General features: G+C 37.3%; 2 protein-coding genes across 9 annotated transcripts in view; both read right to left on the bottom strand.

Moving 5' to 3' along the window:
* grm8b (glutamate receptor, metabotropic 8b) overlaps positions 1 to 8,485 on the bottom strand; it is a 192,303-nt gene extending 183,818 nt beyond the window's left edge. For 2 of the 4 annotated variants that reach the window (XM_073813232.1, XM_073813233.1), the window contains exons 1-2: positions 8,283 to 8,484; positions 6,553 to 7,355 (exon numbers count right to left, since the gene is read on the bottom strand). In XM_073813232.1, coding sequence (XP_073669333.1) covers positions 6,553 to 7,059 — 507 coding nt within the window. In that variant the 5' untranslated portion in view covers positions 7,060 to 7,355; positions 8,283 to 8,484. Of the gene's footprint in view, positions 1 to 6,552; positions 7,356 to 8,282 lie in introns of all 4 variants that reach the window. The other 2 variants (XM_073813231.1, XM_065292056.2) reach the window with 2 other exon arrangements.
* Positions 8,486 to 11,404: 2,919 nt separating this feature from the next.
* On the bottom strand, positions 11,405 to 25,750 carry znf800a (zinc finger protein 800a). Of its 5 annotated transcripts, XM_065292062.2 has the most exons (6): positions 25,553 to 25,748; positions 20,127 to 20,274; positions 19,074 to 19,169; positions 17,107 to 17,250; positions 14,746 to 16,495; positions 11,405 to 12,452 (listed from the first exon to the last, which is right to left on the bottom strand). In XM_065292062.2, coding segments are annotated over exons 2-6 (2,118 nt in total). In that variant the 5' UTR covers positions 20,254 to 20,274; positions 25,553 to 25,748; the 3' UTR covers positions 11,405 to 12,451. The 5 variants fall into 5 exon arrangements, with proteins under 5 accessions (XP_065148134.1, XP_065148129.1, XP_065148130.1 ...); XM_065292057.2 differs by lacking the exon at positions 11,405 to 12,452 and having other exon boundaries at positions 14,742 to 16,495; positions 25,553 to 25,750; XM_065292058.2 differs by lacking the exons at positions 11,405 to 12,452; positions 25,553 to 25,748 and adding an exon at positions 25,319 to 25,511 and having other exon boundaries at positions 14,742 to 16,495.
* Between the last annotated feature and the right edge of the window lie 1,925 nt (positions 25,751 to 27,675).

The raw sequence follows: 27,675 nt of genomic DNA, 5'->3' as shown, positions 1-27,675 counted from the left end.
CCATACTTACTCTGTAACTTACTCATGTAACAGTCTTTAAATAGGGAAAACATGGAAGTGTTTGGTGGCTTCTAAATTCAACCCTGTTTGGATCCTAAGGAATGAATGGGGCTAGGCTAAATGCTAACACATTCACAACGCACTGTACAGAGATTAAAAGTGCACGCATTGAAAAAAAATAGGTATGTATTAATTCATCTTAGTTGAGGTAAGAACATGATACAATATTGAAAAACGGTGGTGTTTTCCTTTAAGTGAACATTTTAAAATTAAATTAAGATTAATCTGTTTTTTATTACATTTTTAGGGGTTACCAATTGAACAAATCTTTCAAATTAGTCCAACTTTACACTTTTTACAGTGTATTAGAGTGAAATGAAATTCAGAGTGGGCAGCAAATGGTTTTCAAACACCACATTTCCTCAGATATTACTCTAAAAGTGGCCTTTATTTATTACATCCACTTTTTCTCAACGGAGGCTCGATACGGCAGTCGATTACTCCAATTACTAAAATCTGCAATCTGATGATGTGGTTGTTTCCTGCAGAATCCTGCACAAGTGCATTCTGGGACTAAGACCACACTGGTGTTTAAGTAAAAGCGCTTACAGTTCAAAAAATCTACTCTCCAACAGAAACTTTCTAGCTTCAAAAAATACTACATACTGTAAGTGATGTTCCTGCTGTATAAATAGGATCTAAACACGGCTCACTTGTCCAGGTGAGAAAGACCAGTTTGGAGTACCAGGTGCTGGCGTCTACAAATCTGCTTACGAAGCACTAAAACTGTTGTAGGTCCCGGGAGCCATGGTCTTTTCAAGTGCAGAACAGCCACAGAACTTATTATGATATCAACCGCATGATAATGATATAAACACTCCCACATTTGAAAACAAAGGAGAGAGGTTTGCCTGGTTAGCATAAGTCAGCAACATAATCCCTGCTGGTAGATTTCATAGCTATTCCTATTTCAAGGGAACAAATATTAGTGATTTACTGTGAGCAAGGTCATGTCAAAAATTTAAATCAATGTGAAATCAAATCTCATCATTAGATCACTTCACACTGGATTTCACAGAAAGCATCACATATTTTGCATGTGTCCATTCTTTTGGTGCCATCAGCTATCTAATGTCGTGATCGGTTACATGGCATTCATGGCTCATCATTCAAGGTACTCAAGTCTTGAGCCCTCTCCAAGCTTCACACTTAGTGACCTCATTTCCTGTGTAATGCTAAGACATGTGTCCTCCTGTGGGCTGACCCCACTCGTGTCTCTTCAACGAGTCGATACAGGCCGACAGTCACACCATTTCACTGACCGCATATTATCACAGCGTAAGAACGCTGGCGTGGGAGGCTGGCATGAAAACACAGATGTTTTTCCGAAGCCTAAGCTACAGGAAAGAATGAATAGCTTCCCTCCTCCGTTTTCTTCAATTGAGCTGAGACTGTGTGTATTGATTAGACCGCAATGCGTCGCTTCACCTAATCTAATGCCATAATAGAGACCCGAAGGTGACTATCATACTCTATCTGGTCGGTTTACAGACACGACACACACTCCATTTACGATTCATGTTACAGTTCGCTAGATTTGATTTTACAGCAACAAGTCAATTTGAGTGATGTTTTGAGATGAATCACAAATGCGTTCAGCTGATAACAAACAAAAGAGCTAGGCTTGTTTTTACTTCAAACTAATTTCATCTGCGATAGTGGTTATTTTATTGTGTAATTTATTCCGCCTGTTCAGGCATGAAACACGGCGTATTACAAAAGCCATTATTTTTTGGATTAAAATGAGATAAAGAATATTAACGCTCGAACCATCAAAAAGAGATTACATCCTCGCAACAGCAAAGCAACTTTAAAAAGTGGGAGGCACAAACTGTTTTTCATCAGGTTAATTCTTGCATATAATGTGCTGGAATGACCTGGCACGCATGAATTCAAGTTAATATGCCAATGAAACGATTGCCATTTTAAAATATCTCAGATTGATGAATTCAGTGTGGCATATACAGTATGGGATAATCACATCCAAAGCTATTAAAGAATATTCTAATGATTCTGCTCACATGGGTCACAATTTACACATGAAATAATGCTAAATATGGTTACTCTTGTCACAGATAAAAGAGCCAACCGGCTGTTTGTCCTGGCACATCTGAGCACATTTTAAGAACTGACATGTCTACTGAGTCTCTAGAGAAGAAACCTTCTCGGGAGGAAAACTGAGAAGCAAGAGCCTTAAAGGGGACATGAGACATTTTTAAGATGTCAAGTAAATCTTTGGTGTCCACAGAGTGTTAGCCTCAAAGATAATTTATTATAACATGTTAAAATTGCCACTTTGTAGGGGTGAGCAAAAATGTGCAGTTTTGGGTGTGTCCTTTAAAATGCAAATGAGTTGATCTCTGCACTAAATGACAGTGCTGTGGTTGGATTCTCCCCTTCTGACATCACAAGGGGAGCCAAATTTGACTGACCTATTTTAACATGCTTGCAGAGAATGGTTTACAAAAACTAAGTTACTGGGTTGATCTTTTTCTCATTTTCTAGGTTGATAGAAGCACTGGGGACCCAATTATAGCACTTAAACATGGAAAAAGTCAGGTTTCCATGATATATCCCCTTTAAAATAGTAGGAGGATATGACTTGTACAACCATTTTGTTTTAACATCCTGCATTTTTTACAGTGTTCTCATTGCTGTCAGTTTGTGATATTTCTATTATATGGTTTGGGATTCAGCATTAAATCAATACTTTTGTTTTTTAAAGGGATAGTTCACCCAAAAATGAAAATAATGTCATTAATGACTCATGTCGTTCCAAACTCGTAAGACCTCCATTCATCTTCGGAACACAGTTTAAGATGTTTTGGATTTAGTCCGAGAGCTTTCTGACCCTTCATTGAAAATCAAATAAAGGTATACTGTCCATGTCCGGAAAGGTAATAAAAACATCATCAAAGAAGTCCATGTGACATCAGTGGGTCAGTTAGAATGTGTTGAAGCATCAAAAATACATTTTGGTCCAAAAATAACAAAAATGAAGACTTTATTAAACATTGTCTTCTCTTCTGCGTCTGTTGTGAAGTGCATGCGCGAGACTAAAGTCACATGACTGCAGTGACGTAGATGACGTGTTATCTGGTGCACCCCAGCTATTTTTTTTTGGGGGGGGGTTTGCGCGCCCAGGCTTCGTTTACAGTCTGAGGGAGCCGCACGCTGTAAGTTTGAAAAAAAACTTTCCAAACATGTCTGAGGATAACACGTCATCGGCGTCACTGCAGTCATGTGACTTAAGTCTCGCACATGTGCTTCACAACAGATGCGGAAGAGAAGCCAATGCTGAATGAAGTCGTAATATTTGTTATTTTTGGACCAAAATTTATTTTTGATGCTTCAACACATTCTAACTGACCCACTGATGTCACATGGACTACTTTGATGATGTTTTTATTACCTTTCTAGACATGGACAGTATACTGTACATAGATTTTCAATGAGGGGGTCAACAAGCTCTCGTACTAAATATAAAACATCTTAAACTGTGTTTTCAAAGATGAGCGGAGGTCTTACGAGTTTGGAATGACATGAGGGTGAGTCATTAATAACATTATTTTCATTTTTGGGTGAACTATCCCTTTTATTAAATCACAGTAGAATCAAACCAAACAACATCCCACAATTTCAAGTCAATTAAATTACAAATGCTTGAAAAATCAAATGCTTTTATGTTTTCACTTGAACCCTAAGATGTTCTGTGCTGAACACATACAACTCCACCATTATCTCAAAATCCTTTATCAGTACTTCAGCTCTTGACTGTGATCTCTGGTCTACCGCGGTCACACTGTCTGTTGTACCACGTCTGTGTTACAAGCTAGATGAATGAGCCAGGCATCACCTCTGGCTGACAAGACCTGTCGCAACGGTGACCAATACGAAGCCATTATTGAAAAGCGCTTTCCGATGTCTCTTTTATTTTTCCCTTTCATGAAATATTCATGAAAATATTTCACACCTCTCAGTCGGCAAGCTGCTAAAAAATACATGCAGCCAGTGTGACAGTTTAATTTATTCTCCCATTTCTTTTTACCTGTCTGTGATTAAATGCTTCCATTGGTGAGCTGAACTGCTGTTTGGACAACCGAAGATTTATGTAGTTGGGATTTACTGAATCCATCTTTACTTGTCTTTTATTATACAAGTTACAGTAGACTGACTGATTGGACAAGAGGCATTTCCAAGAGGTTCAATATAGGACCAGAACAGCACTCTCAGCAGGACATTTACTGTTTTGTTTCACTTATTAAGCCTTTTGCAACCTTTGGCCACAATCAATCCAAGACCAAAACCAACTCAATGACAACTCAATGGCAAGTATTGCTTTCAAATGTCCAGCCACTGCAGATCAATAAGAGGAAGGCGGTGAAAGGTAGAATTTTAGGGAGCGTCATCCAATTACACATTTTCTACTTTATATCAGGTAAATTTCCACTCTTTATGCAGCAAGGCGACTCAAGCATTTACTGATTCAGCTTAAATTGATCTGTGTACTTTTTCTGCCATAAAAAAATTGCCTAAACATGTTCAATATTTAATTTAAATAATGGATGCGCAATGTAAAAACAATTCAGCAGCCAATCAGAGAGTAATGAACGGGCAGAATGAGCATAGTATGCTGACTGAGTCAGACATTTCACTTTTGCAGAGCGGTTAAAGCTTCTTAGATCCATGCAATGAGCTTCAACTCAATTGCTTGAAGTGCTATTGAACTATACAGCACTGTGTTTTTCTGTAGTAACTCCTAGCATCTGATAAACACATTAGACTGATCATATTAAAGGATTAGTCCATTTTCTTAAAAAAATCCAGATAATTTACTCACAACCATGTCATCCAAAATGTTGATGTCTTTCTTTGTTCAGTCGAGAAGAAATTATGTTTTTTGAGGAAAACATTGCAGGATTTTTCTCATTTTAATGGACCCCAACACTTAACACTTAACTCAACACTTAACAGTTTTTTTCAACGGAGTATCAAAGGACTCTAAACGATCCCAAACGAGGCATAAGGGTCTTATCTAGCGAAACGATTGTCATTTTTGACAAGAAAAAAAAAATGCTCTTTTAACCACAACTTCTCGTCTATCTACGGTCCTGTGAAGCAAAAAGCGACCTCACGTAATTCGTCATCACGTCAAGAGGTCACGGATGACGTATGCGAAACTACGCCCCAGTGTGGAGAAAGAGGACCATTCCGACATTGTTGTATGTGGAATGATACTAATTAATGTCTTTGTGTCAGTTTATTGTTTAAAATGGTCTGCAAATGCGCATTTCATATATGTAACGCGTGACCTTTCGACCTCATTACGCAATAACGTGAGGTCGCGCTGGCATTTTCTTTTTTTTGTCGTTTCGCTAGATGCCTCGTTTGGGATCGTTTAGAGTACTTTGAAACTCCGTTAAAAAAACTGTTAAGTGTTGGGGTCCATTAAAGTCCATTAAAATGAGAAAAATCCTGGAATGTTTTCCTCAAAAAACATAATTTCTTCCCGACTGAACAAAGAAAGACATCAACATTTTGGATGACATGGTGGTGAGTACATTATCTGGATTTTTTTTTAAGAAAATGGACTAATCCTTTAAGAGCAAACTCCAAGAATAGTAAAAACAAGGCATCCAGACACCATCGTCTTTCTTCTCAAAACCCAATCCTATTTTTATAATCTCAGAAGGCATGGCGTGTACCAGTTAAAAAGGGGAATTCTTTCTTGGGATATATACAGCACCAATTCTTTGATCCAATTACAAGCCAGCTATATTTAGCATCTGTAACAGATGCTCAAATATTAATGAGACATGAAACATAAGATAACCCAGTGGCTTTTTTTAAATAAACCTTAAAGGAGAGAATTTCTGCACAGCCTAACCAGCAGATAACAGGAATTTATTCAGTTTAAAAAGGAAATCCGGTAACATCATCGAGTCCAGTGGTTCAATGCTACTGGGGATCCTTTAACGGAAATTTTAAGTCATATATATTCATGAGTCGGTCCCTGTTTACTGTTTAAGAGACTGCTGAAGTGATTATTGATTAGCTTTCGCAACGGATGCTACTACAGGCTACTATGTCCACCAAAAGTCTGGAAACAGCTGCCAGCAAGCTTGAGCTTTCAAGGGATTCTCTTCGCATTTAAAGTGCACTCAGTCATTTTTGTTAACGTTGTGTCGGCCAACACGGCAACTGTCTTGGTCATACACTGACACCTAGAGGCACAGTTGAAGGGTCACACACAAATTTAAAGAAATAGTATGAATAATTTATTTTCAAGCAAAAGTGTCCAATAACAGATAAGTTGGTCATGTGACCTCAACATGGCGACCCCCATGACATGACCCGCTCCATGTAAAATACCCATAATTAGTTTGGCTTCTATGACTTAAGTCTTATATATTAGTGCCATAACTTTAACTATATGGAAAAATGACTGAATGCAACTTTATTTGATATCTGTGAAGTGTACGATGGAAATACCTTAAACAGGCGTAGAATGTTGGCCACCATGATGGACACAGAACTAGCCGCAGCGCCTATCACACCAACGATCTTGTCCGGCTTGGAAAAAATTGGCTGCTCGCCGCTGGCGCATCGTACATCTGAAGAATCCCGCTCGATGAGTGCTTGTACAAACGTAAGCGACTGTTCCAGCGCGTAAGTGTCGCGTGAGCAGGTGTCCAAGATGCGCGCCCCCAGCGTTACGTTGGGCAGCAGGTCAGGGTCTTTGTTAATGAGGTCGATAGCGAAGAGCATGGCCTCTAATCGATGAATCCCCTTCTCCTTCTTCAATTCCCCACAGGGGGCGCCATGCTCACCTCGCGCATGCACCGGGAAAAGACCTCCCAGGATGATGTCACCGTCCAGTCGAATAGAATGGGCATACTCGGGAGCAGGGGGTGTCAAGGGATCAGCGCGCTGGCCGACAGAACTGGCCAGCCCCGTCAGCAAAAGAAAACCGCCATACCATTCTAATGCCCTCACCATGGCGGCATAGGGCTATGAGAGGAACCAGATAAGCAAGCAGCAATGGGGTAGCAGTGTGTCAAGGAGTTAAAGTGGTGGGAAGCCAGCTGGGAGCATTGACTGCAGCAGGTCATCAGTGCTCCTCACTGGAGCCACTGTGTAGCAGATATTGGAATCCAACAATGAGAAAAGCATTGGGTTTGTATGGTTGGGTCTTGGTATTTTGTACTTTTTTGTGGGCAAGTAGTGGAATAGTGGAATATGGGTGATCACATAGTCCTAGCATTCACTTACAGAGGTCACAGCCCATGGGAATCCTACGAGAAAGGGAAGAGCAGAAGAATACGCTTTCGTCAGCAAAGACCAGACACATTATTTATTAGAACACACACATGCGGCACAGCTTCTTAGTGAGAAAAAATGTGATAAATTTGCTGAAACAAATCTGACCATTTACTCTAAAGCATGCATATGTTTCTGCATAAATGTGCATGTCATAATTTTCTATTTTATAAAATAAGTCATCTTTTCACAAGGGATAGACACACGCACATACAAAAGCTTCCGTCAATCAATTATTTTCTAAACCTTAGTGCTCACAAATGCCTTTAATGAATATGTACTTGCATCTTCTCAGTCAATGCTGACCGGAATCATTTGAATCGATACAGTCCAGTACAAGACACAAAAAGAAAGCATACAAAACAAATATAACAAAATGCATATCTATTTGTAATCTTTCAGTCATTTTTAATTGATTCCTTCATTTTAATGAGAATTAGGTACTTCCTAGTAAGTCCAAATGCATTGTAATGATTGTTGCAATCTTAAATTAAAGCAAATACGATTTTCATACCTAAAAAATTTTAACAGATTAGAAAAAAGTCCGAATGAACAGCCAATGATGTTGCATAAGAACTCGCATCAATGCATCATCTTTTTGTGATGAAGAAATAGCTTTGCACATACTGTGTTCACGTCACTGCTGCTGTTATTACTGATATTGCATGAAACTTTAAAACATTTTGACCGGCACCTGTTCGCTCTAACACTCATGACATTGCTATAAAACGCAGTTGTTTATAAAAAAAATAATGAGCATCACATCGTAATTTAATAACACCAGTTCCTGTCAAACTGCATTGCAACAATGAAACAATTATAAAACGCATTCTATCAGAATAGCTCGACCGCCTCAGTTGTTTTTGCAAAGATATGGAAATAATGTGATCATATTTGCGTACCTGCAGGTGGCTGCGCTCGTGCTTCTATTGCCGCTCGCTTCCTCGCTCGCGCGCTGATCGCTTGACGCTTTGATGCTGCTGGGAGGGACACGGGGCTCACGAGCTCAAATACTCCCACTCCGTCATGATTGGTCCAATAATTTGGACGCTTTCTTAGCCATCAAGTCATCAACTGGAGTTCATCAGTCTGCATTACAAGTAAAAAGAAGGATTTATTTTCTGAAATGCATTTTTAAACAATCAGATTAAAGTAATGAGAATTTGACGTTTGTTATTAGTCCACGTGCGGTGCTATAACGCACCGTAGGTAGTAGAAGAAGATCTATTTAAGTGTTATTACTGGTAAGAGGCACACAACGGTATGCTGAATGATCAGTTTGGTCTGACAGCTGTAGGTTTGCTTGCAGAGATCGAGCGGTTTCGATAGCTGCTGGTCTGATTATGAAATTGCGCCATCTAGTGTGGATACAACGGAGCTACATCTTCTAACATGAACAAATACAGGACATTAACGCAATGAATGCTTAATTTTTTATGTAATTCGCTAAATGTCGTCAGATGACGGCACGCGCTACTTAGCATATTCATGACGCATAGGGTCGTATTTGCATTCTGCCAAGTAAGTGTCGAAATGTATGTTACCTGTTGTACGGTATGTGTCTGTTTTGCTACTATCACTGCTCACTGTTTAAATACAGTCGACTACAAAAAGTCGATATCATCTACATATTTCCAGTTCTGTCGATGAAACGAGAAAAAATAGTGACTGAACGCGACCCACCCTTACAAAAATTAACCACGGTTTTATTGCGGTAATGTTTTTAGGTGTAGCCTATTGATTACTATCAGCAAAAACATGGTTTTACTACACTAACCATGGTTTAATTTTATGGTTTTTGAAAACCATGGTTGTTTTGTGGTTATAGTAACCATGTTTTTGGTTTAAACTGTAATAAAACTGTAGTTAATTTTCGTAAGGGCATTTAAAGGGATAGTTCACCCAAAAATGAAAAATCTGCCGTCATTTACACACCTTCTTGTTGTTACAAACATGTATAAATTTCTTTGTTTTGAGGAACACGGAGGAAGATATTTTGAGGAATGTTTGTAACCAAACATGAGCCCCGTTCACTTCCATAGTATTCTTTTTCCTACTATGGAAGTGAATGGGGCTCATGATCGGTTTGGTTCCAAACATTCCTCTAAATATCTTTCTTCGTATTCATCAGAAAAAAGAAATTCATACAGGTTTATAACAACATGAGAGTGGAAAAATGATAACAGAGTTTTCATTTTTGGGTGAACTATCTCTGTAAGAGGTCAAAAAAGTGCTACATCTAATAGCAAAACTGGCAACACTGGTGAGACTACAGAGATAAATGAACATTGCCGAAACATGCATTAAAGTTATGTAACTTGAATTGAATGTTACCGCTCACATATACAGAGAACAGTTATTGGTCTCGTGATTTATGTGGTAAATAAAATAGGGTAAAATGCAAACACGCCTTGCATACCAATCACTGACTTTACTTTCTCACTTTTAAGAAATTTACCAATACATCCAAGCTGTTCATAAGAACTCCAGATCTCTTGAGAAAAGACACATGTACTAGTTTGTTTAGCTAAAGGTCATGTTGTAATACTTTATATTGGCTAACTCGCTGGTGCTTATCTTTTTGATGTACATCATGTTTAATCTTTACACTTGCATTTGTTCTTTATGTTGGTTTTATTTGTCATACCTCATACAAAATGTTTTGACTTTACACATATGCTTAATATCACTTTATAGATATAACTCCAGGGTTTTCCCCTCGATTTTTGGCTACAAAAAACTAATAAAAAACCTAATGGAATTTGTTTTTACTATAATAAATTTGCTTTAGTAAATGATTTTCAAACACAGAATGCATGAAGGTTAGCATCTAATTTTTTTATATTGTTTTAAGCAACAGATATTGACAACTTGTGCTGACTTGACATCTAGGGAAAATAAATAAATAAAAACTGATATATGAGATAAAGCCGTAAACTGCAATTATAGATAAAGTGATTTAGATGTTTCTTTTTATTGAGATTTAAAGAGCACAAATGGTCCGAGTCATGATTTAACATTTCCTTTGGTGTGTATGTTAAAGATAAGCAAAAGGTACAAACCCCAAAGTAAACGATGACGCGTTGTCTCCAACGTAAATCTGTTTTCTTGGACTAGAACAAACACATGAATTGTAGGCAACAGTTTACTTTCTGGGATGGGTGATGTAGACAAGACCGACAATATCATAATTCTTACCGCTTCGAACTCATAGCCTGTAAGTTAAATCCTGTTAGCATTGCACTGTGACCAAATCTTTTAAACATGGTGAGGAGCATCAAGTTTCCGGCTGATGTCAGAGGTATTCAGGCCAATTACAACTTACAGATTAGCTGGCCAATCAGGAACACAGCGTTTTTTAAATCCGTGCATTTCAGGAAGAGAGTGAAATCTGGAGCTACAAAAATGTACGGTATGTGGAAAATAATGTGCTTTTAACCATAAACCACATGAACACATTGTATTATACCAAATACACAAAATAACGTTGTTTTAGCAACAAAAATAGGTGCACTTTAATGTGATAAACACTTTTCTAGTCTTAAAAACCTTTTTTGCATTAGAAAGGTTCTATGGTTCTTAACAACAGATGACTCCAGGCCAGAACGGTACCGGATCCACTGACTTCGGCCCGGATCCAATGCAGATCCGGCCCGGAGTCGTCTGCTGTCTGTCCTTATGGACCCATACACTTCATGTTTCCTTATATTTTCTTTGTCAGACTTTATGGTTTCATGAAAAACCTTTAACATCTCTGGAATGTTTTGGTTGTCACTTGTTCAATAAAAATGTGAGGTAAAATGTTTTTTTTTTTTTTGATAGCCTTTAAAATGTTCTTTGGAGAACAAAAAATGTTTTGGGGTTCTTGTATGGCAGTAATGCAAAGAACCCTTTTCAGCACTTTGTACATCCTGACAAAACATTTTAAAATCTTGATTTCAATAAGGAAAGTAATAAGGAAAAATACAGCTCAAACATTATTATTGATGCAAAGATGTGAAAGAACAACATACAAAAACTCAGACAAGGCTTTTTTATCTTTATTTGGACAAAAAACTCCTACTGCAAGCAAGGTTATACCAGGATTTTGCAAATAAAAAGGAGTGCAGTACACCATCAGTAAGGTTCTAGGTTTTGGCTTTTCATAAAGTAGCCACAAACTAAGGGTTGATAAGCATTCTGCATGCACTCCAACTAAAACAAATGGTACTTGCAATTAACTTAGCTTTAGCTTAAATGCCAGTTACACCATTATAACTATTTCAAAGCAATAACGGGAGCCATCTACTAAAACTTGAAAATTATTTTCTTAACATTTTTAGTTATTAGTAGGCTACCAAACTAAGCAGATACAATAGCATTCTATTTCATTTTAGCCACAGTAGCAACCTTAAGTAAGACTAACACAAACTTTTAGCCGTTTAAAAAAACAAAATCTTGGTTTTTAAGTAAGACACATCCTGAGCAGCTTAATGTGTAGGCTTTGACTTAAAGGGTAGAAGAAATATGAGGGTAGATTTCTAACAAATTAGCAGCATTTCAATTCATAGTTGATTAGAGAGGTGATCACGCATCAAGAAAATATTAAGCAGTTACATTACTTTATCTACTTATGGTTAATAAACATTAGTTAGGCATGCTGTACATTTCTAGGAAGTTATACAGTCACCTCCTAAACTTTTTACATGGGAGTCCTTTTATGAAACATTCCTTGTGTATTTTAGTCTGTCGGAGAGATTAAAAAAACAATCTATGTACAAATTAATTTTGAAAGTTGATTAAGATGTTAAACAAGTTTAACACCAACAATAAACCAAATAAACTGATTTTGATCAAATGAGGATACATTTCTTTTTGGAGATTGAATAGCATTAGTTTTGTAACAGCGCCATCTAGAGTAGAAAGTTGGAAACGCAATTTTTGGTGCAGTTCATGCTCAGTCCTTTAAGCAAAAGTTGTCCTCTGCTTTCTACTCCTAAGCTTGTCCATATCGCTATCTCTTCTTTCACATGGAGATAAACCCATCCATGGGATCCAGTGCAAATGTGCTATGTGTTCAGGGAAAAACTAATCTATAAGAAGGAAAGAAAAAAATCAGTGTCAGTATATATAACAACAGGCTGACTAAAGTCAACAGGATTGATTAAAAAAATGATGTTTGTGTCCTTTACAAAGGCATATATATTAAAAAACACAGTTCACTCAAAAGTGAAAATGCAATTATCATCAACTCTTATGTCTTTACAAATCTGACCCTTGTTCAAGATGTTTAAAGTCTGATATTAAATGTGTTCTTAGTTTGTTACACCACAGAATTATTTTTATTAACCACCCAGCCAAATCTGAATGATTAAAACATTGCAAGTAAATAAGTTGGTAAATCTTGAAAAAACACGCAGGATTCTCTGCTGTCAAATGCTGGGGGCGTGTCCACTGTCAGTGCTGAAACCACACCCACTCACGGGGAAACCTGCCATCTCTCTCAACTTTCAAATACAGCTGCAACCTGAATGAATACTTGTGATTGTTTTAGGGGTGGGGCCATGCTTGGTGGCTCCAGTGTGTCATCAAGCCACCATTTTAGCCCCGCCCAAATAATCCTGAACACTAATGTTAAAAACTGTTACTTCACAATTAAGTATTACGTAGTTCACAGTCTCAGCAATACGTTTCTAACATTTGTAATAACAATTCTAAAATGACTTTACACAGACATTAACTAGGGTTGTTCCGATTCGGATACTGGAAATGCGGCCGATAACACATAAAATTCTAGCATCGGAATCTGCGAGTACTTGAACCCATGTACCGATGTGATACCATTTTCTTAATAAACCTAGTAAAGCTTGTTATAGCTAATGCTAAAGCTAACGCTGCAAAGCGAAACTCATCTCTTCTTCGCTGCTCGGAATGCAAACACCAGGAAGTTAACACATGCGTGACGCAACCACTGTTTACTTAGAGCAGCGAAGAAATAAAAGCATGCAGTCGTATATCCGCTGTTTGTTAGTATTTCAGACTAATAAAACGTTGACATGTCTCATATGCCATGCTGCATTTTCAATGGGTTGCACAAGTATTAATAACTTTAAAAGGAGTAACTTCTTATAGCATTTGAAGATGCTTCACCCCGAAAAACACGATGGTGACACTCAAGTCTCTTATTTCACTACATTGTGGCTACACTAGTGGTTTTAAAGGAGATTTTGTATCGAAATCAGTGCACGGTATAGGCCGGTACCCTAAGCCCAGGTATCGGAATCGGTATCGGGAAGAAAAAAATGGTATCGGAACATCTCTAACTTTAACAAAATACTGATGCATCTTATTTCTATGCAATACATGCTTAAAGTGTTCAAAAGCTATAAAGCTCCAAAAAGGAAAAAAAACACGAAAGTATTCAATATAACTTACATACTATATTTCAAGTCACCCAAAACCATGTGATAACATTTTGTGAGGAACTGAAATTTGGACTTCTTGTTCATGTTCCTCACCACTGCAGTTCTCAGAAGTCACAGAAACCAGTTATTTATCAGACCCAATGGCATTAAAGGAATAGTTGATTCAAAAATCGAAATTATTTACTCCCCCTCAATCCATTTTCGTTGTATGCGATTATCTTTTTATAGACTAAATCAATCGGAGTTATATTAGAAAATATCCCGGCTGTTTCAAGCTTTATAATGGAAGTAAATGGTGCTTCTAATTTTAAGCCCAAAAAAGTCTATCCATCCTTTACAAAAGTAATCCATGCGTGGGTTAATAAAGGCATTCTGAGGGTAATTGGTGTGATTTTGTAAGAAAAATATAATATTTTTATAACTTTACACAAAGTAAAATAGCGCCTCTCCTCTCTCGTCTCATCCTCCACTACGTCTCGTAGTTACTTCAGATCTATCCCATCATGAGACTTTTTCAACTATTTAAACCAGTATCACCAATAAACTTGTGAATGCTTTGAATTAGGGATGCATAATGATTAATCGCGATTAATCTATAGCAGAATAAAAGTTTTTGTTTAGATCTTATGTGTGTGAACTTTGTATGATAACTTTGTATAGATAAATGCACACACATGCATATATATATTTAAGAAATGTTTACATGTGTATATATATATTTGTATATTTATGTATAATTTATATTATATGTAAATATAAATACTTAATATATACATATTTTTTTCTTCAAATTATACATGCATGTGTGCATATTTATATATACATAATTATTGTACACAGTTCACACACATATATGATGTTAAGAAAAACTTTTATTCTGCTATAGATTAATCGCGATTAATCATTATGCATCCCTACTTTGAATTAAATGCTTTTCTGATTACACAGAGAAGGACCTTACCAAATGAGGGCCTTTGATCGAGTGCTTCGTCCTTGTAGCTTGTTCCCACTTGTGATGGCGGTCTTATGTCTTCGTCTGTGCGTCTCAAGGTAGACCTTTTTGGCAAACGCGCGGCCACACATATCGCACGCGTGGAGGGAAAAGTTTTTCGTTACCCTAACCTCAGTGCACGACTCCTGGCTTCTGGTGATGGGCGACCCCTTCATAAGATTATGACTCCGTGTGACGTGCGGGTTCTTGGACACTTGGAGAGGAGAATCATGTTTGCCCGTGTTGAGCGCTGTGAGAGCAGAATTTTTTCGAGTATTGGGGGATGTTTGGGATTCTTGTTTCTTGGCTTTGAAAGACACAGCAGGATCTTGCATATGAGGGTTTGGGGATGCCGGTGGCTCTTGCTCGTCGCTGTCCTGTCCGTCGTGCTTGTCACTCTCTCCCTCGTCCTTAATTTTCTTGTTGCTGCTCAGGATCGCCTCGGCAGGTTTCTTCACCGCCTGGTTCTCCAAAGCAGGCATGACCTTAGCCAGATAACGCGACGACTTCTTGTGAACCACAGTAATGTGTCGGATGACGTCACGCTTTCGCCTCGACTCGTATCTACAGATGGGGCAGCGGTAAAACTTGATGTAGATGCTGTCGGATCCGTCCGTGTGCAGCTCGGCGATGTGCTTGCTCAGGTTCTGACCGGTACTGAACTGACGTTTGCACAACCAGCAGAAGATCCTTCGAAAGTCAAAACTCCCCCCGTTGTTCTCCGTGGCTTTTGCTGTTTTGTTGTAGGAACCATGTTTCTTTGTGCTGCCCTTGTCTTTATTGTTGTGCTTCGTTTTGGATTTTTGTTTCGATAGACTGCGGTTTGCGGTAGAACCGTTTTCTAGAGTGTGTATCTTATGAACGATTCGCATGTGCCTCCTAAGCATTACTTGCGAGCTGTACTTCCTCTTGCACAGCTTGCAGCGACAATTTGTCAGGTTGTTCTGCGTCTGTTCCTGCTTCGGAGGACAGCTGGCCGGCTTTGGTGCAGGGGGAGCGAGTAAAAGAGGTTGGCCGGGTCTCGTGGCGATTTCCGGTGTGATCGAGTCCCGCCTTAAGCCACGATGGACTTCGTCAAAGTGCCGACGAACGTTGGCTTTAGTGGCGAAGGACTTTTTGCACACAGGGCAGCTTTTTCCAGGAGATGGAGTTGGTTCAAAGGGAGGAGAACACTTGTCCTTCACCACAGACAGAAGGCTGATAGGAACCGTGCGTGTCTCGGTGAACTTGCGCAACTCCTCCAGCTTCTGCCAGTGCACTTTGCGGCAATGGCGGCGAATGCTGCGCCTGGAGCAGAAATCTTTTCCGCAAAGGCAGCAAGAGATCGTCATCTCCTTTATTTCAGAGGTGGCACTTTCTTCTTCCTCTTCCTCTCCTTCGGCCTGTTCATTGTTTTCTGGCTCTTCCGAGCTTGGACCCTCTTTAGTGGGCACTTCTTCTGGTTCGTTTTCCATCTCCTCCTCAACATCTGACTGTTGGACCTTTTTGGGTGCCAAAATAGACTTGCGCCGATTTTTCTTTACAGGCACTGGGCTCTCAGCGCTGGAGGCAACGGTTGGGATTTCGGGTGCCTCGTGACCCTCTGACACATGCTGGAACACTGCATTAGGGTTGGTCTCAATGGCCTCCAGATGAATGACATGCTCTGTGCCGTCTTTCTGGGGATAGATGGCTTGAAGAAGTTCTTTGATGGCCTGGCTTTGCCCACCTTGTGAGGGATCTGAAAGAAATAATATGATCCATTACATTTTTCAAGATTTGTGTCAAAGAGACAACCATTATTGTAACGTCCATACTGAGTAGAGGAAAAAAAACAAGTAGATAGATGTACAGTAGTGACCAACAGTGATGTCATGACTTTGGACTGGCATATCCCTTTATTCAAATATTTTGTTAAAGATTAATACAAATTTTGTTTGTAATATGTTTGTAATTGTTAAAGTTCAGCTTTGAGAAGAATTTAAGGAGGCTTGGCAAAAAAACTTTATAAAAACATAGCCCAGGACTATGACTACAAAATAGTAGTCAATGCATGCTTCATTACCTGTGAGCTTTTTATTTTAATATATTTGCATAAAACTTTAGTTTTATTCTGTCCATTTTGTACCCTACAATTCATCCTTTGATGCTTTGATCTAACCTGAGGGGGCATTAAAATAAAAAATGAAACAAATTTCCCCCCAGACATCACTTTTGGCCCATAATGTACGTTATATATTTGGCAGATGCTTTTAAACAAAATGAATTCAAGCTTTACAATTTTACACAAAGGTGCAATTGAACCCATGACCTTGGTGTTGCTAGTTGAGGTGGTTGAATGCATGTACATACCATCTGACTGAGGTTGCCGTGAAAAGCAGTAGAATTCCTTGTGTGTGACCAGATTTGGTAGTCCACGGAAGAGACTTCGACAGCGTTTGCACTCAAATATGGTGTCAACTTCCTTTAACAGCATGTTTTTGAGTTGAGCTGTACCTACACACATTAAGGCAAACACCTTTAGCGTTGGACAATGACAACATGGTTACTTCTGAAAATATATAAATAAAGTGTTAGGTTATAGTGGCCATGCTGTGCTGGCAGTAAAATCTTACTGGTCCTGTATTCTACACTACATAACTATTAGGGCTGGGTATAAAACATTGATTTTGCATATTTTAAACAATTATAAGTTTAACACTAAACTTTTTTTTTTGAAAATATGCTCATTTTCCAGCTCCCCCGAAGTTAAACATTTGATTTTTACCATTTTGGAATCCATTCAGATGATCTCCGGGCCTGGCAGTACGACTTTTAGCAAAGCTTAGCACAATCCATTGAATTTGATTAGACCATTAGCATTGCTTAAAAAATAACCAGAGTTTCGATATTTTTCCTATATAATTAACATTGTGTGCTAAGACCGACGGAAAATTAAAAGTTGTGATTTTCTAGGCCGATATGGCTAGGAACAATACTTTCATTCTGGCGTAATAATCAAGGACTTTGCTGCTGTAACATGGTTGCAGGAGATGCAATGATATTACGCAGCGCCTGAAAATAGTCCCCTTGGTAACTTTCAATAGCAGGGGACTATTTTCGGGCACTGCGTAATATCAACAGGGTTTTGCATCTGAGCTCTTTATATTAAATATAAGGCAGGTAAGCACAGTAATATTAACTCTTTCCCTGCAAGTTATCTCGTCAATTAAAGGGACACTTCACCCTTTGCATTAAGCTTTGTATAGTTAGAACCCCAGTCATGTTTTTGAATGTTCGTGCATCATTTCCTCAGTTGCTGCCGAGACAGGAGAAATACAGATTTCAGTGTTGCACTTCCTTCTTTCAATGATGTAAAAATCATCATTTTGCAACATTGATTGCAGGAAGTCCAATATCTGTGTTGAGGGGGTGAGACTACAAACACCCCTTTTCTCTGTCAAATAGGCACCAAATACTACAAATATGACGCACTTTCAAAAAAAGATTAATGTTTCTATGGGTGAAATGTTACATTAAGGGAAAACTTCCCTGCCAATGACGAGTTGTTACGGCAATCCATATTTCCGCTATTATCCAACAGGTGGCGCTTTTAAAACCAACTTATTAAATACTGAAGCATCCACTGATTTAAATACAGTAAAAACTCTGTGTATGTTTTAATCATCGCTTTGAATCTGATCTCTAACAAAATTTCTTTAAAAAAATCTCTAATTGTGCTTTAAATTCTTCTTCTTCTTCTTCTTCTTCTTTTTTTTTAAAGCAGAGGGTCTGTTCTTTCATTTGATATATTGTATGTTTATATATTTAAAGAAGACAATTTTCTGTAAGGAATTAACTTTTGTGAAAATCATACAAAAATGCTGGTGCTGGCAACTTTTTTTAGAAACGCTGGTGGGGAAATAGTTGAGTTATATAAAATATTTAATATAAAAAATATGTACTGTTTTTCATGTTAATTTTTTTTTATGAACTTAAATGAATTTTGAAACTAATCAAACTGAATAAAAATCATATATATCAGAATCAAATAGTTAAACTAGTATCAATAGCCATTTCTAATAACTGTATATTAAATATATATATATTTTATATTTATCACATACTACTCAACATTTAAAGTATAAAAAACGTTCATAATACCCGTTTTTGTCTTAGGACAATTTTGTTAAAACTTTTCTAATCCACTTTAAATGTTGACTAGTGCATATGAAACGTTTGATTGGTAACATCTTTCTCGCTCTGCGTAATTTGCTTTCAAAAAGGACAGATAAATTAAATGGATGAGCTTAATGATGACATCTCTGGGTTCATAGTACCTGATCGAAAACACTCAATGATCTGAAGAATTCCTGACTTGGATGTCTGGAGCTGCTGTTGAAGCAGTGGTGGATCACCAGGCTCGATCGAACACACTAAATACAAACAAAACAACAATTTCAGATTGTGCCTTATGAGGGAAAACAGACTTTTATTCCACTATGTGGACAGGAGTTAAGTGCGTAAACCTGTTGTAGGAGCTAAGAGTGAGACTTAGAGTGCCATGGTAGTTGGTTTAGGCAGTTTAGCAAGGTAATTCAAACTATGTGCACTTAATTCCTGCCATGAACCCAATAAATGTCGCAATTTTAATCTGGATACGTCCCTGTCATTCACCTGCTTTATATGTGTATTTTAATTTGAAAAGTCACGTGTCACTCAAATTATACAAGTGAGAGAGAGAGAGAAAGATTTCTCCTAAAATTAGTAGCGTTTAGAGGCTTTTGCATGTGAGCTCCTCATATATAATCCTGATTTAATGTTTCCATCAATTGTTAATCCTGGAATGAACTCCGAAGCCAGTGTATGAGCCCATCTCTGCTTCAATACAACAGCCTGAATTTATTTATAATCATAAATTACTATAAAGGCGAACAGCACCAGGTCACTGAAATTATCAGCACTGCAGGACACAAATAACAACATGCTGCGCCAGTAATCTTATTCCAGCACTGCAAATAATGCAAAAATGTGACACGCTGGGATGAGATTGTCCTACATTTAACAACCAAGTCATCACACTTGAATTAAACTACACTGACAGATCCTTGCAATAACTTCTGATTTATTATTTTATAACCCAAAATAATTAATATGATAATGACTGATCTATTTTTATAGATACATTACTGTATTCAATGCATAACATAATTATAATAAATGATACTGAATGTCTACATTTGGACAGCCTCCATGTGCATTATGATGCTTTAAAATGTTGCTTTCATTCGCCACAGATATTACCAAGAGATAACATATAACAAGATGTAATCTATGCAGTAAAATGACAGATACATTTGGACAGGTAATGTTTTAAAATTTTGAGTTTCTACCTGGAGTTTTTCCACAGGGCTCTTGAAGGGTTTGTGTCGTTTGGCAACAGCACTGCTGAAGTATCTCCGTCTGACAGCATTTGTCACTAGTCAGGTTTACCTGATCTTCAGTGTAACTCTCCTCCATTTTGGCTAGGCTTTAACAAACCTGGTAGACAAATAAAAAAGTTAATGAGTGAAGACAATGAATTGGTACATTTCAAAGCTTTTGATGAAGATATATGCATTTAACCTATACATTTTAATTTTTTGGGAATCAAACTTTTGGTGTTGAGCTACCAAGTTCGACCTACAGGAACACATTTAATCAATTACTTTTATCTTAAGTCCAATGTCAACCCAGTATCACGAAATTACGTACCTATTGTCATGTAATTTTTTTATTCTTTAACATGACACTGTCACGTTTTTCCACGTTTTTCCATGACCCACGCATTTCTGTTTACGTGTCATTGTCACGTATTGGTTATTCAACTGTTTTGTCCTATTTTTTACCATTGGGTTACCGAAGGATTTAGGGTTAGATTTACATAAAATGACATCCTTACCCAAACCCAACTCTAACCCTAACGCCAGGTGACAATTGTTTAAAAATCAAAATATAGAAAAAAAAAACAATGCTTGAAGTGACACCCTAATGCAAACACCAAATCTAACCCTAAACCGAAGCGACAGTGGTTTGAAAATAGGAAAAAACAGTTGAGTAAACAACACTTGACAATGACAGGTAAACAGAAGTGTTTGATACGGTCACGTAAAAACATGACAGTGTCACGGAAAAGAATCAAAAATTACGTGACTATAGCTACATAATTTCGTGACGCAGGGTTGCCAATGTAGATCTTCAATACCTTGTAGGATTACTATCACCACAAAATTAAACATAGACTGGGTAAACAAAATCAGAAACATCTGCTTTAAATAAGTCAACATGACTGACGCTTATTTGAATATTAACAATGATTTATGTTTGTCACTGTCGCTGTGATTATTCATGTAATGATGCAAATTTCGTTCATTTTCTTTCACTGTGCTATTTATCCAGGTAACATTTTCAGTAAGTGTCAGTGTAAGGCATAATGTCTTGGTGCTAAAAAGGACAAAGCAATATTATGTAAATATTTTTAATGCATCAAAAGTTATCCCAAGAAAATGTGGAATGACAGAGCATTCTTAATCGTACACACAAAAATTTTTTATTTTCAACCCAGCGTTGAGTCAAAAAGGGACAAACCCTTTCGGGTTTTAATTTAACCTTTGCTGTGTCGGTTTAACCCATGATTGGCTCAAATATAAAAAAATTCGGGTTCATTTAACCCAACGGCTGGGTTTATCCCTTTTTGACCCAATGCTGAGCTGAAAATTACCCAACAAGAGACTGTATTTACTAAGTTTTAATGAATATTAAAAGTTACCATACAGATTTATGCACAAAAATAAACAAAATGATTTTGAAATAAAAATTTTGATTACAAATGATTTGTGTGCATGTCTTTTTTACAAAATAATGAGTATAGAAAATACGGCATTAAATACTGGCAGCAAAAACATACATCAAGTAAGACTATGGACCAGATTACAAGTTTTTTTTTTATGTAAAAATACTTGAGAATTTTTATGAACTTATATATTAATATGCATGTATATGTCCTTGGATTCCAGGAAGTACACTACCAATCAAAAGTTTGGAAACACTTGACCGAAACACTTTATTTAAAAAATCGTTTCATTTGAAGGTGTATATTTAAAAGCTTGAAATTACTTGTGTAGACAAAAATATACTTGTGCTAAACGCATTAATTTCCTTCATTAGAAATCTCAAAATTTTTTCTTTTTAAATTAATTATTCTGAATACTGGATATGGAAGAAACGGCAGCCAATAACAGCCCATAATAGATGCGAAATACTTCAACATTCTTTAAAATTCATCTCAGGGTGAAACCTCAAGAAGCTGCTTGATAAAATGCCACGATTTTGCAAATTCTATGCAAAGTGACTAAACTGCAAATGATAAAGATAACAGGGTTTTGATGTGGATGCTTTTAGACACAACATAATCCCACAGTTACATTTGTGTTATGCCATAGTTTTGACAAGTTTACTATTATAGAAAATATAAATAAAGAACGAGTAAGTGATTCCATAGTTAAGTGTACTAGAACATAGATGGTCAAAGCTAACACACAAGGCACAAAAGTTTAATTTCACTGTATCAATAAACTATGGGTGGTTTCCCTGGACAGGTCTTATACTAGTCCCAGACTAAAATGCATGTTTGAGCTACTCTACATTGTTTTGTCTTAAAATGCAGACCTGTAGTGTTTTTTAAGGTACTTTTGTAAAAACTTCTTAAATGACTTCATATTAATAAGGCTTAGTCCTGCATTAACCTAAACCCTGTCCTGGAAACCGCCCCTATGGGGTGGTTTCCAGGACAGGGATTATCTTAAATCAGGACTAGGCCTCAGTTTAATTAGGAAATAACTAGTTTTAACAAAAATGCCTTACTAAAAACATTACTTGTGTTCATTTTGAGGGAAAACAAAGGGCACTGATGTATTTTAAGATATGTTAGTTCAAGTTGTTTTCAGTTTAGACAGGTCTTACATTTATTTTGGTCTAGGAATAGTCTAATCACTGTCCGGGAAACCGACCCTACATTTTTTGTAGTGTCTTAACCATCAATCATCTTTTACAATTTACCATTTTATTAACCGCTTTTTGCAGACTACTCATATTTAATGATTTCATAAAAACTTCATAAACCAATTTAGAAAGAATCTTTACATTTATATACATTTAAACAAACTTTGTAAAAGTAACTACAGCATGACACAATTTGCAAGTTTTGTTCAAAAAATGATTTGTGTTTTAACATTAAGTTTAAATGGTTAAATTCAAATAAAAAATAAATTAATAATACTGAATGAATCTGTCTCTAATAACCAACTAAATTTACGTATTACTTTAAATTTACTAATTACTTTACTTATGGTTTACGAAAAACTAACCATGATTTCACTACTGTAACATAGTTGAACAGTGGTATGTAGTTAACCAAAGCAATCTCACCTCAATAACAACAGTTCTAAAATATGTAATTAAATGATGATAAACCACATGGTTACTATACTTTTACTATAATAAAACATTTAGGATTAGTTTCTTAAAAGTGTTCAAATTAAGTGGAAATACATCCTTAAGGCAACAATTGCATATTACAGTGTGTAAACAGTCACTACATCAACTATTGTTACCATGGTAATCTTATGTAGGTGTGTTATTGCGATTTAATTCACACAGATTGTTCACTATGTGATTGTTTTGTGTTAATCAGTAAAGTTAGATACTAGTAATTAATAAAATATGTTTTGCTGTAATAGTGAAAGATATACACCTGACCGCACCATTAGCCTACATCCTACCCAAACATTAGCGAGGCAGGAAGTCGCAGACGGTGCACGAGAGAGCACGTGTCCGAACAACTGGATTAATGTACATAAACATGCTTTATAATACCACAATCACGCTTTATGTTGTCGTAATTCAACTAATGGCAAGCAAATGTGTCTCATACGATTTATATAACGAGAGGCAAATGAGTACGTCCCACGTATATCTCTGTGGACTCTTGAGCATTCATCGCGGTGCAAGTACTTTGAAAACTTCATTACAACTTGCGCGAAATAACCGATAAAACCGTCTAATTCAACGTATATGCTTGAAAATGCACTACAAATGCATTTCGTTGCTTCGTATAAACGGAGTACGTCTTCAAATGACCATCAGCACCAAAAGCATCAGAGACACTTTGGCCACGTGACCGGAAAAAAAATAATCATTTAAAATGATAGGCACGCGATTCGTGCCAGTTCCTTTAGATGCGAGTCAAACATATCAAAGTCGTTTTCATTACACCATACTTGAAATATTGATAAATTCTTACCAAAGATCTAGACGTCTCCTAGTTGTTTTGAACCAATTTGGTGGTCGCATTACTTCACACGAAACAAAAACATAATTTTATATCACGATTTTACCAAATAATCCTGACATCCACACAGATATGAGAAGAAATCAACACTAAACGTTTATGAAATGTTCCTACTGAACTTAAATTAAGCAAAGCTCCACAAAAAGTCCCCATCAAAACACCCCACATGGGTCCAAACATTTGGGTGAAAGTGCCAAAGTTGACAAAAGTTTAGCACTGACAGACTATAAATCAATGTTGAAACGTCACGCTGAAAACACGATGACGAGGACAGACGTATTATGATAGCTTTACGCGCGTCCAGGCCGCAGCTTGTGATGAAAGATTGTGGATGCATGTCTACGGGAACGCACGAAGCTAGTGGCAGGACGAGCATCACCAAGTCCACATTTGCTTAAAATAGACGATCACACCACTAAAGAGTGTGTGTCACGAACAATCCATAATATCACATGAAAAACTCTATGGTTTTATTATTAATGCCTATTTCTGTCCTTTCAGCCGCTTTAAAACCTGTTGGAAAGGGCAGGGTTCTTCGTTTGCGTTCTCCCCTATGCGCAATTCAGAGACGTCGTGGCGCATACGCAGTCCATTTGGCCAAACTCTTTCAAAATGTGAGCCCAGGTTATATTAGCGATGTGTCGCCGGGTTTTTTCAAATATTCAGGCTATTTAGCGTTTTTTTGCGGCGCAATTTGCATCGCTCCATTATTCTGTAAATCTCTTTTACACGGTTACATTGTCAGGCCAAATCTCCTCTATTGCGGACCACAATGGGCCAGATTAACTTGATGGAGAAGGAGAGCCCATGTTCAGAATGGAGCTTTAAAGCGGCATGAGAAGCCCACGCTCGCGGGCTGATGCTTACCAGGGAGCGAGTGCGGCGTAAAGGCGGGCTACGCGAGAGGCTGATACAAAGACGACGTTGCCAGTAACTTGCAGCGCTTTCCCAACATATAACCAACAAAATATACAGCCATGTCCGCACACGATGTAACACTAAACCCCCCTGAGAGGATTTGTACGAATACACGGCACGTCCGAATGATAAAGTGCTGCGCTTTGCGGCGCCGTGCCATCTTCCCGAAGCGGCTTTGGCGCACAGGTCTGGTGACCCTTCCGCCTTTACGCGTCCTCTCTTCTTCGGTATTTTGTTATGAAGTGCCACAATCGTTCCAAAACAGGCCCATAGACTTACCCTGTCGATGCGGACGGTCGGTATGAGCCCGGATCAACTCTGAATCTTATTTAAGCGCGCGGAACAAGTGCGTTTTCCCCGGTTGCACAGCCAGCACGAACGGTGACGCCATTTTCTGAGAAACAACCACGCTCGGGCAGGATAGGAAACGACACTGGTCCGCTGCACGATTCCGGGCCCGAGTGGGCAACTCGCGGCGTAAAAACACGCGCGATGTTGTCCTAGAGTTCTTACCTTTTGTAAAACACAGCTCAAGGGGTGAAGTTTCGGGTTTGGGTGGTGTGGCGCGGTCCCGAGGTTGTTTCTCTCGCGCTGACGCTGCCCTCTCGGAAGCTGCCTTTGTGCACCGTGAGGACCTCTCGACGGAGAAGCGGCTGTTGCGCAAAGGTGCAATGGATGTTCAAGACCACCAAAATGTGGCACCCGATGTTGTCGCCAGTTTGGTCCGAGCCCTCCCAACACGTACTACTAAGTGTGTAAAATTAACGGCCAGCTTTTATTTAACAGAGCAAAACGAAGCTTTTGCAAATGCACTGATCCAAATCGAAATTTCAGCCAACGGAACATTTTCTTGCTTTGGCACTTTAGACAGCTATTGAACTTATGAAAATATATTTAAAAATACTTTTCAGAAAAACCCAAATAAAGCACAGTGTATGTAGGCTATCTAATCGCTCTGCAACTCGTTTATATTATTTAGTTTGTAAGGGAAAAACCTTTAGCATCGCGATTAACCCATTTGACAGTTCGCAATCTAAACACCATCGCAATTTACAAACATTAAAGCCGCTTAAACATAAAAGTACACTTTAATTCGTGTAAACCAGAGGATAAAACTGTAAAAAGTTGCACTGAATGGACATTTTAACTACTTGTTTTCGAGCACGCATGCTGTCACAACTTGGAACTGTTGCCACCACAATTAGCATGCCATTGTTCTTGTTATTGAATTGTTAATGTAAACAGTTGTAGCTCGCTTCACCTCTCTGCAGCTCTCCCATTGAGTTTTTAGGCTACATAGACCAGAAAATTCCTCTTATTTCAGTTAATTCATACTTTACACAGTTAAGAAACACAGTTGTTTTTACAGAAAAAAGACAGGTGTGGGTTCCAAAATAGTTATGTAATAATGTTATAAATGTAAACTTTACAGTTCTTTACAGTTTAAAGCGATGAACAATATACAAAGTTGTACAGGAAAGTTTTGTATGTTTTTATATTTTATTAACATTTTATTTCTATGTTTTCCAAATTGTTCATATTTTATTAACTGTTATTTTACATTATTGTTTATTGTATATATTGTACCTTACACCACTGGAATCAAAGTTCTTCACAAGTGGCCTTTTCATACGCTTTAAAAAAATGCTGGGTTATTTTCAAGCCAAAATGCTGGGTTGTTTTAACCCATTGTTGGGTTAAATATAAGGTTTGTCCTTTTTTTACCCAACGTTGGGTTGAAAATAACCCAGCATTTAGTGCAGACTTTTGCCAATACTTGAATGGAGGAACACAGTGTTATACACAAAACCATCTGAGTAATACACATAACACTAAAATAATGTTATAAACATTCATTTGACAACATAAAATGTAACCTAGAATCCCTGTACAGTATGTACATAATTATTAAAAAAATATAATAACAAATCTGAATCACATAGATCATATTTTTGTGTTACTTTAACTCAACAAATTAAGTAAAACAATTTTAACTTGAATTATAAGTTATGTCAACTTTTTAAAGCCAAAATAGGTACAAAGCAGTCACTGGGGCAGTACCCTTTAAAAAAGATGTTAATATGTACTATAGGTACAAATATGTATCTTTGAACTGCCAACATGTACATTTGAAGTACTAATATGCACTCTTTGGGTACAAAGATGTATTTGAAAGGGTACTGTCCCAAAGACAACTTTTGTACCTTTATTTCTGAGAGTGGTTGAATTGACTTGCAAAGTCAAGTTGTTTTAACTTCATGCTGCATTTTTTAGAATGCATCTTTTAAGTTTTCCCCCTCATATCTGAAGTATTTGTAAATTACAAAAATAAAAAACAGCCTATTTTACTGTTAAAATATATATCAGTTTGTTGAATATATAGATTTTCATTGTAAATTATGTTGTGTGATAATAAATATTACCTTAAAAAAACACACATTTTACATTATTATACAGTGAGATTTATTTTTTTCATATTTTACCGTTTTAACTGCATATCTGAAGATTATTTACAATTAACCAATTATCGTTTTTACTGTAACATTCATTTTGTAATGAGTTTTTGAAAACATTTACAGTGCACACAAAACTTAATCAATGTATTCTTTTTAAAAGGTTTTTATGAAAATTCACCT

This window comes from Paramisgurnus dabryanus, chromosome 23 (genome assembly GCF_030506205.2).
Source record: "Paramisgurnus dabryanus chromosome 23, PD_genome_1.1, whole genome shotgun sequence".
Classification (NCBI taxonomy): domain Eukaryota; kingdom Metazoa; phylum Chordata; class Actinopteri; order Cypriniformes; family Cobitidae; genus Paramisgurnus; species Paramisgurnus dabryanus.
Note: the sequence above shows the minus strand (reverse complement) of the source record. Positions and strands in the feature narration are given on the sequence as shown.